The 16,386-nt window shown below is 44.4% G+C and overlaps 1 protein-coding gene across 1 annotated transcript in view; it reads left to right on the top strand.

Moving 5' to 3' along the window:
- OXSR1 (oxidative stress responsive kinase 1) overlaps positions 1 to 16,386 on the top strand; it is a 95,359-nt gene that overhangs the window by 61,141 nt on the left and 17,832 nt on the right. The window contains exons 6-7 of the mRNA XM_054171308.1: positions 9,278 to 9,387; positions 14,043 to 14,144. Of these exons, the coding sequence (XP_054027283.1) occupies positions 9,278 to 9,387; positions 14,043 to 14,144 (212 nt within the window). The remainder of the gene's footprint in view (positions 1 to 9,277; positions 9,388 to 14,042; positions 14,145 to 16,386) is intronic.

Genomic DNA, 16,386 nt, shown 5'->3' with positions numbered 1-16,386 from the left:
TGAGGGGTATCCAAAGAGATGGTTTAATGATCAGGAAGAAATCTACATAAAAATGTAAGCTTCAGGAAGCCCCACAGGCCTTAAAGCAAACAAACAAAACAAGACCGACAACAGCAAAAGCCCTGAGGATAAGCAAACCACAACCCAAAACAATAACAACCCTGAGATAATTACATCTTGTTATCTTAAAATACCATTCTTTGCAACAATGGCAGTCAGATGAATACATCCATAGACTTGTGACCTCAGAATTAATAGATTAGATAAAATTCTTGGCCTAAATTGGTCAGATTAAAAGAGCAAGTTCATAGACTTGGAAGGGGACTGCACAGATCTTGCTGATTCATTATCAGTGAATGAAGTGGGTTTTAGGAGGACTGTGGTTGAACAGTGGATGCATCAACAGAAATTGGCATGTCTGATAGTAAAAAGTCACTTCCAACTTTGCCTTAACCTGCAGTTTGCCAGTCAGACAGGTCATCTGGACCCTCCCTAGTCTGTTTCAGTTGAACTGAGTGTGTGTTTGACTGCCCTAACTCAACCCAAGCTGGAGTGGACTGGAAATCGTGGGAGCAGTTGTGCAAGCTGAGAGACAGGGTAGGGATGACTGTTAAAACAGTTACATGCTCATGCAGATGTGCCTGCAGGAGATGCCTGTTGTAGTTACTGCTGTCACAATCTGCATCAGCACAGGTATGTTGGAAACAGCCCTCAGATGGGTCATATCTGTGGAAAAGGGTGTTGTGTGGTGTGCAGGGTTTTGTCCATTCCTGTCTGATGTTTTATTTCATACATGCTCCTACAGACTCCAGTCTTTCTGGAAATCAAGAATTGTTATTGTAGACTAAGTAAGACAAGATTCTTGGACAGTACATTTAGAACCAGTGAGACTTGGTTTTCCTCCTCATCCTAGTGTGCAGGGATTTGCATCTTGGAAGGATTTTTCTACCAGGGGACAGAATGCCGAGAGCTTTTTTTTAATAGGTAGTTCTTCTCCCTCTGCAGAAGGCAATAAGAATAAGCCCTTTTATGGGACATAACATCTAAAACACAGGACTTCTGTTCTAAACCTGAAGTTGCTTTGTTTTCCCTTTAAAGTCTCTCAGTGCTCTTAATGCCTGCTGTTATATTTCTGATGAGGTGTAAATAATTCATCCTGTGTGGCAGCTGTTGGAAGGCAGGGAGTGGCTTCTAAAAGACTCAAAGGAGCAAACTTTATACAGTGACATCCTGCAGGGTTTTTTTTTCCCCATAATGGGGCCCAGATGTAAGGTTTTGGATCTGTAATTGTGAGCTTTGGATTGTTCTGGGAGAGGCTGCAAATAGCTGCTCCATTAGAGCAGTGCACTGTTCTCCCAAGTGTTCCTGCCAGCCCAGCAGAAGGCTGCTTGTGTTTCTCTTCCACAAGGGTGCCTGGGCTTAGCTTTCTCTTTTTTAACATCAATTTTTTTTTTTCAATTGAAGCTTACTGGTAATAGATACATGTCCATGTGGGCTTTGGGGTTTTTTTCTGCTGGTTAATTTTCAGTTGATAAATAGTTTTAAGTCTTGCTCGTATGAATTTCAGAGGCTTTATATGGCCTGTATCAGGAGCAGTGTGGCCAGCAGGAGCAGTGAGGTCATTCTGCACCTGTACTCAGCACTGGTTAGGCCACACCTTGAGTCCTGTGTCCAGTTCTTGGCCCCTCAGTTTAGGAGAGATGTTGAGTTTCTGGAATGTGTTCAGAGAAAGGCAGCAAAGCTGGGGAGGGGTTTGGAGCACGGCCCTGTGAGGAGAGGCTGAGGGAGCTGGGGTTGCTTAGCTTGGAGAAGAGGAGGCTCAGGGGAGACCTCATTGCTCTCTACAACTACCTGAAAGGGAGGTTGTAGCCAGGAGGAGGTTGGTCTCTTCTCCCAGGCAACCAGCACCAGAACAAGAGGACACAGTCTCAAGCTGCACCACGGGAGGTTCAGGCTGGATGTTAGGAAGAAATGCTTCTCAGAAAGAGAGATTTGCCATTGGAATGTGCTGCCCGGGGAGGTGGGGGAGTCACCATCCCTGGAAGTGTTTAAAAACAGACCGGATGAGGCACTTGGTGCCATGGTTTAGTTGATTAGATGGTGTTGGGTGATGGGTTGGACTCGATCTCAAAGGTCTTTTCCAACCTGGTAAATTCTGTATGTTGTCTGTGATTTGTACCCGTTCCCCTGTCCTGAACTGTCTCCTGGTGGTTTAGATGTGCAACATTTAAATGGTGAAACCCATCTCTCTGCACATCCTGTGAAAGCAACATTGCAAGATGTACAAAGTTTCCTCTTTGCAAATTCTTCCTTTGAACACCCAGGACTAAGCTGTAACCTTTCATGAGGCAGCAGAGCAACTGAACTCAACCAAGGTCACCAAGTTCACCGCAGTGGCAGGAAGCACTTTCCTTTCTGCTAAGGCAGCTGATGACTTGAAAGAAAGAATAATAAATGAATGGCTGAATGCTAGAGAAGAGCCTGACCTGGCCATAACATGAAATTGTGTTTCTGTGGGAATTTCTGACACTTAAGCTTTACTTCCTCCTGACCCAGGATGAAATAGCTAAATTTCTTGTGAATATTTTTGAGGAGCAAAAAAATTCTGGACTCAAAGTAAAGCAAATAAAGCAAGTTTGGCTTCAGCAAGATCAAAGCACTTGCCTTTGACAATGGTATAAATGTGTGTTAGGAATAATTCTGTTGATTGCGGAGTGCTTCAGTTATCAGCTGGATGACATCACCGCTTTCCCATGAAACAAACCTGTTTAAGTTTCACTGGAGAGTTACACCAGGGGGAAAAAAAAACCCCAAACCAAAACAACAACAAAAAAGATCAGCTGTGGAATGAAGCCTGAGGGTTAGAGTGAATGGGACACCTCCCTTGAAGGAGCTGGTTTGGTCTGCACAAAAAAATCCAAATAATGTAGCAGAAAAGAACTGCTTCAATTCTTTCCCAATGACTCCTTTCCATCTCTCCATCCCTCTACCACAACTGCCTGTGAGCAGTTGTTAAGAAGGTCTTATTCAGAGTTTGGCCTATGCAACCTTTTGTTCCTCTGTGTTTCCTACTGCTGGACACAATTCTTGTTTCAGAAGAAATGTAAGTGTAAGGAATGTAAATCTCCAACAGGAAATCCTTTGGGGGGGGAACTCCAAAGCTGCTTTCAAGGTTTAGGAATAAAAACATTCAAGCCTGTGGTGGAGGAAACCCCACTGCTGGGCTCTACCTCTGCAATGTGTCAGGGAATTTATTTACTTTGGAACCCGTAGGGAATTCATAACTTTGCTGCAGGATCGTACAGTTCTGACTTCTCCCCTGAATGTGGGCTGCTCCATGCTGTTGCTAAGGCTGAACAGAGCAAAACATCTTGATGAAGGTGTGTCCGATGTTTCTCAGGCTGTTTGTGGCTCTGAATCGGTGGCTGTGCGTCAGACCCGAAAGCTGTGGCAGGAGCACTGGGAGCTTGGGGCAGGTGCAGGTGAAGCGATGGAGGAGAAATCTGTGAGCTTGAGGGAATTTGCTGGAAGTAGGAAGTCTAAAAATTCCTCTAATGGCCTGTGCAGCTGCAAACTCCTCCCCAGGTCTTCAGACTTGGTGGTTTTTAACTTATGGCTCTATCTATTTTTAACTGTGTAGCCCCTTTTTGCTTTCAAAATGTGCATCCACTGAACCAAAGCATAAAATTGCCTTCAACAGACCCAGCTGACCAGTGGGACCTCAAGTGAGGCTGTTTGCTTCGATCTTAACATCTTTTGTCTCTTTTTTTCGAGGGCACAGGCTGGGGCTTGTGGCTTGGCACCGAGTTTTTGGGCCCTGTTACAATTCAGAGTATGGCTTGCTCGGTTTGAAGTGTTTTCCTGCACATTGAATTAATCTGTCTTCTGGAGAGAGCAGGACTCTCTCCCAGATACCATTGTTCTGGGCTATGCTGGTGGTGGTTGCAATGTAAATTGAGATAGCTGTGTTCTTTTGTGTCCCAGCTTCTCCATGGCAATTATTGTATTTGGTTGTTTTTTTTTAATCAGAGCATACAACTTCTTTGCCCTGCTGTTTATGTGCTCCCTGGAGGCTAAAAACTGCATGGGTATCTTTATCCACTCAAGCTGCATTGGCACCAGTGTTGCTGCGTAAACCAGGGCACTTCTCACAGTAAGCAAGGTTTGACATTCTTCAGTTTATTTAGCTGTGCAGGCCCTATAAATTATTTGGAAATGAAGTGATAGCCTGGGAAGGGATGGGAGAGCTTAAGGAAACTCTCCCAGGGTACATGAGACTTGCCCAGCACAAACCATGCTCCAACCATGGCAGGATATTAGCATCCTACTGAGACAGCGTGCAGACTAATTCTTCCCCCCCCCGATTTTATCCACTGGGATATTAAATAATGCTGTCACTTACCCTGGAAGGCACACGTCCCTTCACATGTGGGATTTCTCTGTTGCAGGAACAATAACCTTGTATCTTCATGTTTTAAACCCAGTCTGGCTATGAAGGTGCAGTGCCCAAGGCACTCGGTGTGCCTGCTGTTCTGGGCAGGCCCCGCTCGCTGCCAGGCGGTTGGAGTAGATTGAGATTTCACGAAGTCATTCAGGACTTGCTAATTGATACTGGGCAAACTGCCTAACCCCTCTCCCTTTATCTATTTATAAAATGGGGATAGTTAAGGCCAGGCAAAACTTGTGTAACTGAATTTGTGTAACTTTCCACAAATTCATGCCAGCTTGTCACCGGTTCACTGTGTTCCTGACTGCTCTTAATTCATTGTACGAAAATAGCGCTCTACATAAACATGGAGCTATGATGGAGGCAGTGTCATTCCCCCACTTTCCCTTAGGAAACTCTAACTTTGGGAGATTAAATTGTTTTAACCAGGAGTAAGGCTTGAGTCTGGGAGAGGAGTGCTGATTGCAGGGCTGACTTGAGCAGTTGGTGTCTTGTCACAGGCACCTCTGAGCCTCTTCTGCAAAAATCATCTTCTCCATGGTTGGTGGAGTTTTGGTGCCTGCCATGCAGCAGCACGATCGGAAGTAACTTCTTGTTTGTGTCACTTGCAATATCTGCTTTCCTCAAGAGATGTTGTGCAATGTGGTTCTTGAAACCATTTGTGAGCTTCTCCAAGGCTTCACCCAGCCTGGGCTTTGTTCTTCTTAGGTTGCTTTGTACGGCATTAGTGTGTCTGTATTAAAGTCGGGGCTGGTTTCGGATGTGGTCTTTGTTTACTGGGCAAAGGGATTGCCTACACCTTTAATGTGCCTTGACATTACTGCAAAAAAGCTCAATTTGTGTTGCTATAAAGCTGCTGTTCTGAGTGTGAATTGATGAGAAATATTTGTGACTGTAGAGCTCCACCTTTCAAAATGGAATTTGGGAGAACAAGTGTGTATTTAAAGGCTATGTGGTTACACACTGTTACTGGATCTATAAAGTAAGGAAGCTTCCAATTCTTGTTCTTCACTAATCTCCCTTTGCTTTCGAGTTCTTACCACCCTTTGTGTTCTCAGCACAAAATTGCTATTTACCTCTGGCTTGCTCCTTTTCTTGCCAGGTTTTATTCATCTTCAATGCTCTAAAAGCTGTGAGGTTTGTGGAAAAATACTAAGTATCACTGCAGATATTTCCTGATGGTGAACAAGTGAGCAAGAAGGAAGGTCACTAGTGGAAAAAAACCACTTAGAGCTATCTACTGAAATGTTTTTCTTTTTTTTACTTAAGGAGGGATATCATCTCAGCTACCCAAGTTTAAAAGCAACTATTGAGTGGTTTGAAGTGAAGATTTGTTTCTTCTCTTGTTCTGCCCTTACTGAATCTGAGACATGCTTTTGGGTCTGATCCAATCCCACTAAACTCTGTTAGGAGCCTTTTTGATGTTGGTAGGCTTTAGTCCTGGCTAATCATGGGTTTAGAATAGAATAGAATTAACCAGGTTGGAAGAGACCTTTGAGATCATAGAGTCAAACCTCTCATCCAACACCATCTAATCAACTAAACCATGGCACCAAGCACCCCATCCAGTCTTTTCCTAAACAGCTCCAGTGATGGTGACTCCACCACCTCCCCAGGCAGCCCATTCCAATGGCCAATCTCTCTTTCTATGAAGAACTTCTTCCTAACATTCAGCCTAAACCTCCCCTGGTGCAGCTTGAGACTGTGTCCTCTTGTTCTGGTGCTGGGTGCCTGGGCATGGTAAGAAGAGATTTTTCCTTCTGCATTTCCTAAGTGGCCAGAATAGTTTTCAAGTTTGACAGCTTGGATGCCTTGATAGCAGGAGCTGTTGCCTAATGCCACACTTTTGCAAACACTAACCTGCAACTTCATTGCCACTGAGAAGCGTTTGGTAGGGTATGTGGTTTGCAACACATGATGTTTGTATTAGGAAAGACAGAAATTGCTGTATTTCCTGCAGAGCCTGCATCAACACAATTGTCATTTCCATTCTGGATTGATTTTGCTGTGATAAGAGACTCTATGTATATAGACTGTTTAAAAAACAAAAGCAAGCCTTTGCTTCTTTGGTTTATATCACTGACACAGGTTCAGCAGGTGAATCTTTTTACAGTGCCTCAAAAAAATGGTAAAACTCATGATCCTACCACTTGCATCCAGACAACCTGGAGACTATTACTTGCTATCAGACTGCTGGAAGTCTGCAATTTCTGGGCTCCTTCAGGATATCTGACAGTTGATGCATTCCCAGCAGTGGTGATTACTGGTATTGCAAGCCAGGTCCAGACATTTCCAATTCCTCCTTTGCACTGATGATACAGTCCTTTCTCTTATCACTGTAGTGAGCCAATATGAAATACAAGCTCCCAAAGAAGAGTACAAATGTAAACACTTCTCAGCTGTTGTAGCCCTTGAATTTCACAACTTTCCTCATTTTTCTGGAGTTAAATTGGTTTGCAGTAACCTAGTCCTCTCTCTCTGCAGATAGGTAAGTGCCAGAGAGAACAAGAGGTAGATTGTACCAACTGCTCAAAGTAAGACTTGAACCCTAAGTTGTGGTTATTGCTTTGCAGATATTTCTTGAGAGCAGGCACATTCTTATCTTAATAGCTGGGACTGAGATAAAGTTAGTAAGATGACATTTGAGAAGCCTGTTTCAAAGTCATTCCTTACAGCAGAGTAGCACAGGCTGCTTGTGCCTGTTTTAGCTCAGTGGGAGTGGGGGGAATTGATTGGAAAACGTTGAATAAATCAACCCTGTACAGAATACAACTTAAGCCTTCTACTGACCTCAGATATGGCAGATACAGGGGCACAGTTTCCATCTGGAATTTATAACCCCCCCACTGGATGTGAAACGTGAATGCTGTGCGCTCGGTGCAAAGGACTTTCGTGTTTTTACTGCTGGAATGCTTTGACTTTGAATGGCATTTCCTTTCCCCTCAACTTGATTGCATGGAAACCTGAGGTAAGATAATCTCCACAAGTTCAAGCACAGCACATCATGATAATGTGCTGGTGGCACTCAGACAAGTTTCTATTAGTATTGTCCTATTTCAAGTAATTTCTACTTGCTTTTGTGTTGAGAACAATGGATCTTGCCAGCCTTCCCGTAATGAGCAGTAAAGAGCAAGTAATTCTACTCAGAACTTCTTAGGAAGCTGGTTTGGTTTTCTGAGAAAAGCAGGGATGATGAATACACACAGGGAAGACCTCAAAGCAAAATCACTGTTGAGAAGTAGTGGGTTTCCAGAAGAAGACAGGGCAGTGCTTCTAGCAGCAGCCAAACCCTGACAATAGGCATTTGCCTCTGCTAGGTTTAGCCCTGTGATTTCTGTGCACCTTTCTTTAATGTCAGTCTTCACTTATCCCTGTCTAGTTTAGTGAGCACAAAGTTCCAATCCTTGGAAGCATCTAATCCAAGTGAGCTGGAGGCTTTCAGCATCTTCTTCTTCCAAGTGATGATTTCAGTGGTGCTTCTCAAATATTGAAAGAGTGGTGCAAAGGGGCTCACAGTGCTGCTGGTGTGATGCAGAGGGAAGCCTGGGACTGTCCTCACGTGGATGCTGTTGCTAGCATTGCAGTTGATTCCTTGGGATGGGATAACATCCTTAAGCTGTGGAGTAACTCTGTGGCTCCTCTGAGTAAGACTTTTGTATTTACAGTTAACTGTCAGTTGAGTTTCAAGACTTTTCCAAGCAGTTGTGGTAAAATAATGCTCTGTGTGTAAAATAGAGGTGAGGGTGTGTGGGTAAAATTGTGTTATGGATGGTGTGGCATTTTAGGTCAATAATGCAGTAATATATAAAGCACTGTTGCTTGGAGCAAATCAAGATAAAATACTTTTACAGTTTTGTGTTTACCCTTTCCCTCTCACCTCATTTATTTGCATCTCCAAGTCAAGTCTGCCACCTTCTCTTGAATGACTTGGTAGCCAAATCTTTTGTAATGCTCTCCTCTGAACAGCCCTGCTGTAATCCCACTGCTGTCCCTGCACACTGCTGCTGCTGTTCACTGATCCTGGTTCCTGTGTCATTCTTAAATGCATGAAAAATACTATCAATGTTACCTTTGAAAGCACAGTTTTCATGTAAAAGTATCTTTTCTTTTAAGTAATACAGTTACCAGGAAGTGTATGGGGCATCCTTGAGGCTCTTTCAGCTTGTGAACGATGTTTCAAATGAGGGTAGTGCTGTGCAGGGTGTGAATACCTGCCTGCAAGGCTTCCTCTGGGATGGTGGGGCATGTGTTGCTCTATTAAGTAGCACTGCTGTATCCTTGGGAACTGCTCCAACTTCCTGTTAAAGCACTGAGCACCTCAGTGATGGAAGATTACCAAGCAAAGCGTGTTCTGGTGATAGACCATAAAGAATCTGAGGCCAATACCTCCACTCTGCAGGATGCAGTTAGGGCAATTAAATGTTGCAATGTCTACTAACTTTTAATGTACTTCATTGCTGAAGTTCAGTTATGACTTGTTCTGTATATATACAACTGTCAATCAAGTACTGGTTTGTACAGCAGCAGGTCTGCAGGGGGAGTTCTGTAACGTGACCAGTGGGCTGTGATGGAAAGCGGAATTTTCCTCTCTGCCAGCCAGCACTGAAAGCTCTGCTGTCCCCAGTAATTGAATGGTGGACTGGAGACCATTCATCTCCCAGCACTCTCAGCTAACTGTTGATCATTCTTCAGTTATTAGGAAACTCCTCATGCGTAACTGTGTGCTCTAGTGCTTAATAGATGGCTGGGAATATGAGGGGAAAGAGGGGCCAGCCCTTCAGCCTGCTGGGGATGTGCTCCTAACAAACTCTGCTCTTGTTCTCTTTCCAGACTTCGGCGTTAGCGCGTTTCTGGCCACCGGTGGTGACATTACCAGGAACAAAGTCAGGAAAACCTTTGTGGGCACACCTTGCTGGATGGCACCAGAAGTTATGGAACAGGTGAATTGTTTTTCCTGATGTAGACCTGCGCCTGGAATTCCCTGTTCAGTAGTATCAGTATCACTAAGGTTGGAAGAGACCCCGAGGATCATCGAGTCCACCCTGTCACCACAGACCTCGTGTTGTCAGCAATGGCCCTATTTACTTCATATTAAGATGATACTTTGTCATCCTTTAAGGCTTTCTTAAAACCAGAGGAATTTACTTCAGTTTGCCTGTTGCAGCCAGGGTGTGCAGAGGAATATGAAGTGTTCAGGAGATTGAGGTTTTTTTGCCCCATTGCTTCTTTTCAGGCTCTTCCCTAAGGTGGGGATGAGACAGCTCAGTTATTGTATAAAGAAGATTAACCTGCCCTTCCCTCTTGTATAAATGTGAGGTAGAATATAAATAGTTTCTCACTTGGTAAATCTGCAGGTATACACCTCTTCTGTATTTGCAGAGATGAGGATTTGATGTCATTGATTACAACATGTCAGAGTGGGGAGCTAGCACAGTGAAATAACAGGCAGTTGATTTGAGGTTTGTAGATTCTATTGGCTTAGGAGTGTCCAGAGTGGGAGTGCTGAGGAGTACTTTTCTCTCCCCCTTCCCCCTCTCTTCTTTTGACTGGCTGAAAGCTGGCATACTTCTTCCTGTTAGGTGGAGATAGGCCACTTTGTATCCTCCACTACTGCTAGACTGACCTACAAGAGCTTTGTCTGCATGAATTCAGATGAAGGCTACCTGGAAACTTTGTTTAATGTAAAATATTGTTGCTTATTTCTGAGCAAGATCGACAAACAAAGGTATTCTGCAGTCCTGACAGGGTGTTTGCAGTAGCTGTCTACTGCACTGATCCTCAGTGCCATAAGCACTCTGAAAATTATCTTGCATCCCCTTAAAACCAGTTTGGCAGAAGGCTGGACCCAGGATTTGATTTAGAATAGAATAGAATGAACCAGGTTGGAAGAGACCTTCAAGATCATCAAGTCCAACCCATCATCCAACACCACCTAATCAACTAAACCATGACACCAAGCACCCTATCAAGTCTCCTCCTGAACACCTCCAGTGACGGTGACTCTACTACCTCCCTGGGCAGCACATTCCAATGGCCAATCTCTGTCTGTGTAGAACTTGTTCCTAACCTCCAGCCTAAACCTCCCCTGGCACAGCCTGAGACTGTGTCCTCTTGTTCTGGTGCTGGTTGCCTGGGAGAAGAGACCAACCCCCACCTGGCTACAACCTCCCTTCAGGTAGTTGTACAGAGCAATAAGGTCACCCCTGAATCCTCTCCTCTCCAGGCTAAGCAACCCCAGCTCCCTCAGCCTCTCCTCATAGGACTTGTGTTCCAAACCCCTCCCCAACTTTGTTGCCCTTCTCTGGACACCTTCCAGCAAGTCAACATCTTTCTTAATCTGAGGGGCCCAGAACTGGACACAGGACTCAAGGTGTGGCCTAACCAGTGCAGTGTACAGGGGCAGAATGACCTCCCTGCTCCTGCTGGCCACACTGTTCCTGATGCAGGCCAGGATGCCATTGGCCCTCCTGGGCACACTGCAGGCTCATGTTCAGCCTACCATCGACCAGTACCCCCAGGTCCCTCTCTGCCTGGCCGCTCTCCAGCCACTCTGACCCCAGAATTACAACTGACTGGGAAAAAAACCAACCAAAACCCGGATTCATATTTTTTGCTTCCAGAGAATCTTTTGGACAAAAGTATTTTTGGAAAACAGGCACAACCACCTTGTAGCTTTTCTCCCTGCTCTTCACAGTGAAGCATTTTGAAGCTTAGGAGGAGCTTGAATAAGATCTCCACGTGCATAAAATGAAATGCTGCTAAAACACTGGTAGAATTTTAATGCTTTTTTTTTTTTTTCTCCCTTGTGTCTGAAACCTCTGAAAGGATTGAGGTAATTTTGGTGTAGCTTAGATAGACAATGAAAAAGTCTTTAATAGTATGACCTTTCCAGTGGCTCCCCGTGGTGGCGTTGAGGGGTCGGTGCGTTACAGCGCTCCTACAGCCTCTTTGGATGGAGTGAGAGCCTAACACTGTAGAGTGCAAGAGACACTTCCCAAGTCAGGAGCTGTCTTTGCAGGCTTGCTTCTGAACTACTTCACTGTCTTGTACTTCTGATTTTTTGGGCTGTTGTGGGTTTTTTTTGTTGTTGTTGTCTATTTGTCACTATGATTTAACCCAGAGTATCTGGTGCTTCCCAAACCAGACCAGAGTTGGCCCTTGCTTTTCTTTCCTTTGTGCCCTGTCCTGGTGCAGGCTGGCCAGGACCTAACAGTGGTGCTCCAGGCTGTGTGGTTTTAGTGGATGCCACCTGCAGGACAGCAGGGGAAAAAAAAAAGATTTTGAGGAAGATACTAAAAAGGGGGAAAGAAGGTGTTGGTGACAATGGGGAGGTTCTTAGAATCAAGGAATAGTTTTGGTTGGAAAAGACCCTTTGACTATCAAGTCCAGCCATTAACCCAGAACTGCTAGGTCACCACTAAACCATGTCTCACAGCACCACATCTACACATCTTTTAAATACTTCCCAGGGTGGGAACTTTTCCATTTCCCTGGGCAGCCTGTTCCAGGGCTTGAAAACTCCTTTGGTGAAGAAATTTTTCCAAATGTAAACCTCCTCAGGCACAACTTGAGGCCATTTCTTCTTGTCTTACTACTTAGGAGGAGAGGCTCACCCCTACCTTGCTACAACCTCCTTTAAGGTAGTTTTAGAGAGCAAAAAGGTCTCCTCTCAGCCTCTTTTCTTCAACAACTGTTGGTTCCTTCACCTGCTTCTCACAGGGCTTGTTGTTTAGAGCCTTCACCAGCTTTGTTGCCCTTCTTGATGCAACAGATGTGTTTCTGAAGGAGGCAGGTTTTCTTAGGGAGTCCAGCATTTCCAGGAAGGCTGTGCACATCTAACTTGTTGCAAATCTTAGACGGTGAGGAGGTAGTTTGGATGCTGCTGTGAAATCCGTCCATGTCCATCACACTACCTTCCAGCAGGTGTCACTCTGGGCCTCTCTCTCCAGCCTGGGAAAAAGGACGAAGGGGTTGCTGTAGGTTAGCCTTGGATGTGTAGAGACTATCGACCCAATTCCACCTGGCTTCCTTCAGCATCATTAAGTTCCTTTAGCTCGTTAGCACACAATAGCCTGGCATTGCCTTTTCATGTGTCTTCCCTTGATAGATGTATGGAAAGAAAAGGTGGTGGGGAACAGAAATGTTGTTGATGTAAACTAACTGCAGGGTGATGACTAATAGATATTGGACAGATGTCAAAATGAATTGCTGTGGACAGTTTTGAACTTCATAGCTTTCACTTGCAAGCAGGATTACACGGTAGAATTAAAAGAACCCCAACCACTAAACAGTTAAAATCCCAGTGGGAAATGAGGAGCTGATGTGCTGCAAGACCAACTGCATGACAAAGCTTAGAGATGTCCCAAAGTTATTATCAAACCCTAAAAAAAGTGTGTGTGGGGGGGAAATCCCCATCCTTAACAGCATATTTCTTCCTGCACTCTGTTGTTTTATTTTATAGTGGATATTTGTGCTTGTTTGATTAAACAGCTTGAAATCTGTTCAGAACCTGAGGCACTTCAAGAAACCTTTCAGACCCTTAAGGCTCATGAAGAAGATGCCTCCAGAGTTGAAGAAGCTTGTGCAAGATATAAACTCCTGTTGCTATAACAAATTTCATTTGCTGTAATCAGTTTCACTTCAGATGTAGTAGTATGTGAAAAACAGTGCAAGAGGAGTGAGTTTGTTTGTTTGTTTGCCAATATTCAAGATCACTTTTGAAGGCAGAGAGGGGAAGGTTTTTGGCTTCATGACAAAGCTTGTTAGGTTAGCTGAACACAGCATCCCTGTTAGCTTTGCTCTGATTCAATATTCTTCTTTCCATAGTGTAGAAAGAGGAAAAACAAACCATTCTGAGCAGCCCAAATGCTTTTTGTGGCTGCTCTCTAAGTTAGTACATGATGTCTCTCCCCTGCAGCAGAGGAGGCCAGTGCCAAAATATTACCTAATGATAATGAGGAAGTAACTGCTTTGGCATATGAAATATTTTTTCCTGTGCATGAGGGGAAGTAAATGCCATAAATTTTCCTGGATAAGTCTGTGCTTAATGTCAAGTGCAGAAGCTACTACTAATTAGTGGTGGTGGTGGGGTGGAAATACTAGTCCACAGACAGAAATGAGGAGCTTTTTACTGAGCTGGTGTGTCCTGAAGTTTCAGGATCAAACATGTTTGCAGTCAGATTGATGAAGCAGTTGACTAGAAGTGTAGTGAGGCATATGTCCCAAGGGCATAACAGTCCATCTATTAACTATGGGAGTTTCATTATATTGTTTCATGACTCCCTGGGTCTGTGTATAGAAGTCAGAGCCTGGGTTAACCCAGTGCCCCTTTATATTCTACACGCAGAGAGGTTTATAGCAGAGCAGTCCTAGCTGCACACTACACAACCATAATTTTCATCAAACTGACTTCTAAAACACCTCCTTGAAGGTCTAAGGAGCTGGAGGGGGAGAAGGGAGGAAGTGTTCTTTCCATTGCTTTAAGGCTGCAATGCTCCTCTTTCTGTATTTGAGGGAAAAGGAGGACAGGCAGAAGAAAGGGATTGCAGTGCAGGAATGCAAGAGGCACACACTAACTTCCCCTAATGTTTTTCAGGTCAGAGGATATGATTTCAAGGCAGACATCTGGAGCTTTGGGATCACTGCTATTGAACTGGCCACGGGGGCCGCTCCGTACCATAAATACCCGCCGATGAAGGTGAGCAGCTCTCCAGATACTTGTACTGGATCAAGGACCAATGTGTTCTCTGGGGGTTTCCAAGAATTTGGCCAGCATGTTTCACTGAGGAATTTGTCCTCTCAACTTGTGCTTGGGGATCACAATGTTCTTGGATGTATCTGAAGTCACCTTTTAAAAATACACCACTTAATCAGTATTGTCTGAATCCATCCAGGTCTGATTTAGATCCTGAGTCTCACCAGGGTCACCATTCTTGAAGGAAGTGCTGTGTGTTTTGATCCTGGAGCCTCTAAAGGCAGCAGATGTTTTTAGGGCTATAAATAATGATTTGGAATATGTTAGCTGGCATCCCATGACACTAGGATGGCATGTGCCATTCCTCCTTCTGCACTGATAATCCTTGATGCCTCTCAGAAATCCTGTGAGCAGTTACTTAGAAGGCTGTCTGATTTTGCAGAACACCAACACAGTCCTGTCAGTCACTGCAGCAGTGGAAAGTCCCACATCAGTACAGGGCAGTGTACTTTAGTACTTTAGTACTTTATTGAAGTTCAGGTGGAGGCAATGTTCTCGTTTAAACGCTAACACTTCAAAAGTCTTATTTAAAACAATCTTGAAGTATAGATGGCCTTGTAGTTTGGCCATCTTCCTTATTTCCTGACTCTTGAACCAGGGACTACTTCCAACACGATGATTTTTCAGGCAGTCTGCATCTTAAAGTTACTGATCCCTGCAGTTGAGGTCTGAAGCATTCTGTCCTACAGAGCGTGGCCCCTTTGTGAGATCCGATGAGTCCGTGCCTCAGTAATGAAACTGAACCCATTTGGCCCCACTCTGAGGGCTGCTTTGCTTCTATTTCTGGGATGCATGTTCCCTCAGATCAAACAAGAGGAGGTGAAGAGGGCTCTGAGTAACTCCCCAGCTTATGGTTATACTGGTTACCTGAGATGCGAGTCCTGTGTGTGCCAGGGCATACCCTGGGGCAAGCTTTCCTTTGCTGAGTCTTTAACTGCTGGAGTGCTATGCAAGTTGGATGTCACCTCTTACAACCTGGATGCTTCCTCTCCTGCCCCACAGCTGCAATAGCATTTGGTAATCCAGTTGCTCCTGACTAACTTGGAGAGGCACATCTGTGTGCAGTCTCAAATGCCAGGACTTTGCACCGGTTTAGCTCTTGTAGAACAGAATTCATTTTAAGGTTTGTGTCATCTCTGTGCAAGGACTGTTGAGGAGCTGAGTGGTGCAGGAGTTAAAGCTTGTGCCACACCAGTGATTGTGACAGAGCAATGAGGAGCTCAGGCAGATGTGTTGCTGAGCTAGCTGTTGCTGTTTTAATTGATACTTCCTTCTGTGCTGTGATTATTTGCAATATTTTTGTGTAGCTTTTGTAAGCTGCCCTTCTGTTTATTGTGTTTTGAATAGATGGGTTGTAGCTCTGAATACAAAGATTGCCTGTTCAGTATCTTAGCTGTCATATGGCAGATAGAATGATGAGTCTCCAGTTCTATTAGGTATGGGTTCCAGTGGTGCAGCCTGCAAGGGGACTTCTGTATTTTATTTATTGGATGTAATTGTATTTCACTGCAGATTGGTTTTGTTATGCAGCAAAATGGCCCATGCATTAAGTGGCCCTCCAAGGAGGGCAGGGGGGGGAAGCAAGGAATTCTGTCATGGACTGTATAATCTCAGTTAGATTGATGGGCTCTTGCTGCCCTAAGCAGTATAGCTGTTGAAAGCTATTTAAATGCACTGTGTGCAGCTTCCTTTTCTAAAAATAGCTATTCATCCCTATGTAGGTGACAAGTGAAAATGGAAATGAGTCATTTTCTGCCTTTCCTCTAGAATGTCTGAGTGATGTGAAAGAAATAAATCAGTTTGGCTTGATAGGTGCTTGTGTGAGAAATGTCTTCACCTGCTGTCACATTGGTACATGGAAGTGAACCCTTGTAGTTTGTTATGTCCCCCTTGTGCTTTTGCATTGATTTGATTTCTAGCTAAGAAACGCTTGCAGGGATATCTAAACAGAGCCTTTGAACCAAATGCCTTGTGCAGCTGCTCATGTCAAAGGAAGGCAGGCCAGTCGAAATTCTGCTATGCTTAGGCTTTTAATCACACCAAACAGGCCTGAAAGCACATCCCAACCTTGTGTTTGACCCTCGGATGGCACTGTGGGCCAGGAGATGTGATGGAAAAACAGTAGCATAAATCACTGGGTATAAATTAGCCTGGCTTCCCAAGGAGAGGAGGTGGAGGTAACTCT

Source organism: Dryobates pubescens, chromosome 21 (genome assembly GCF_014839835.1).
Source record: "Dryobates pubescens isolate bDryPub1 chromosome 21, bDryPub1.pri, whole genome shotgun sequence".
Classification (NCBI taxonomy): domain Eukaryota; kingdom Metazoa; phylum Chordata; class Aves; order Piciformes; family Picidae; genus Dryobates; species Dryobates pubescens.
This window is presented reverse-complemented; position numbering and strand designations above follow the sequence as displayed.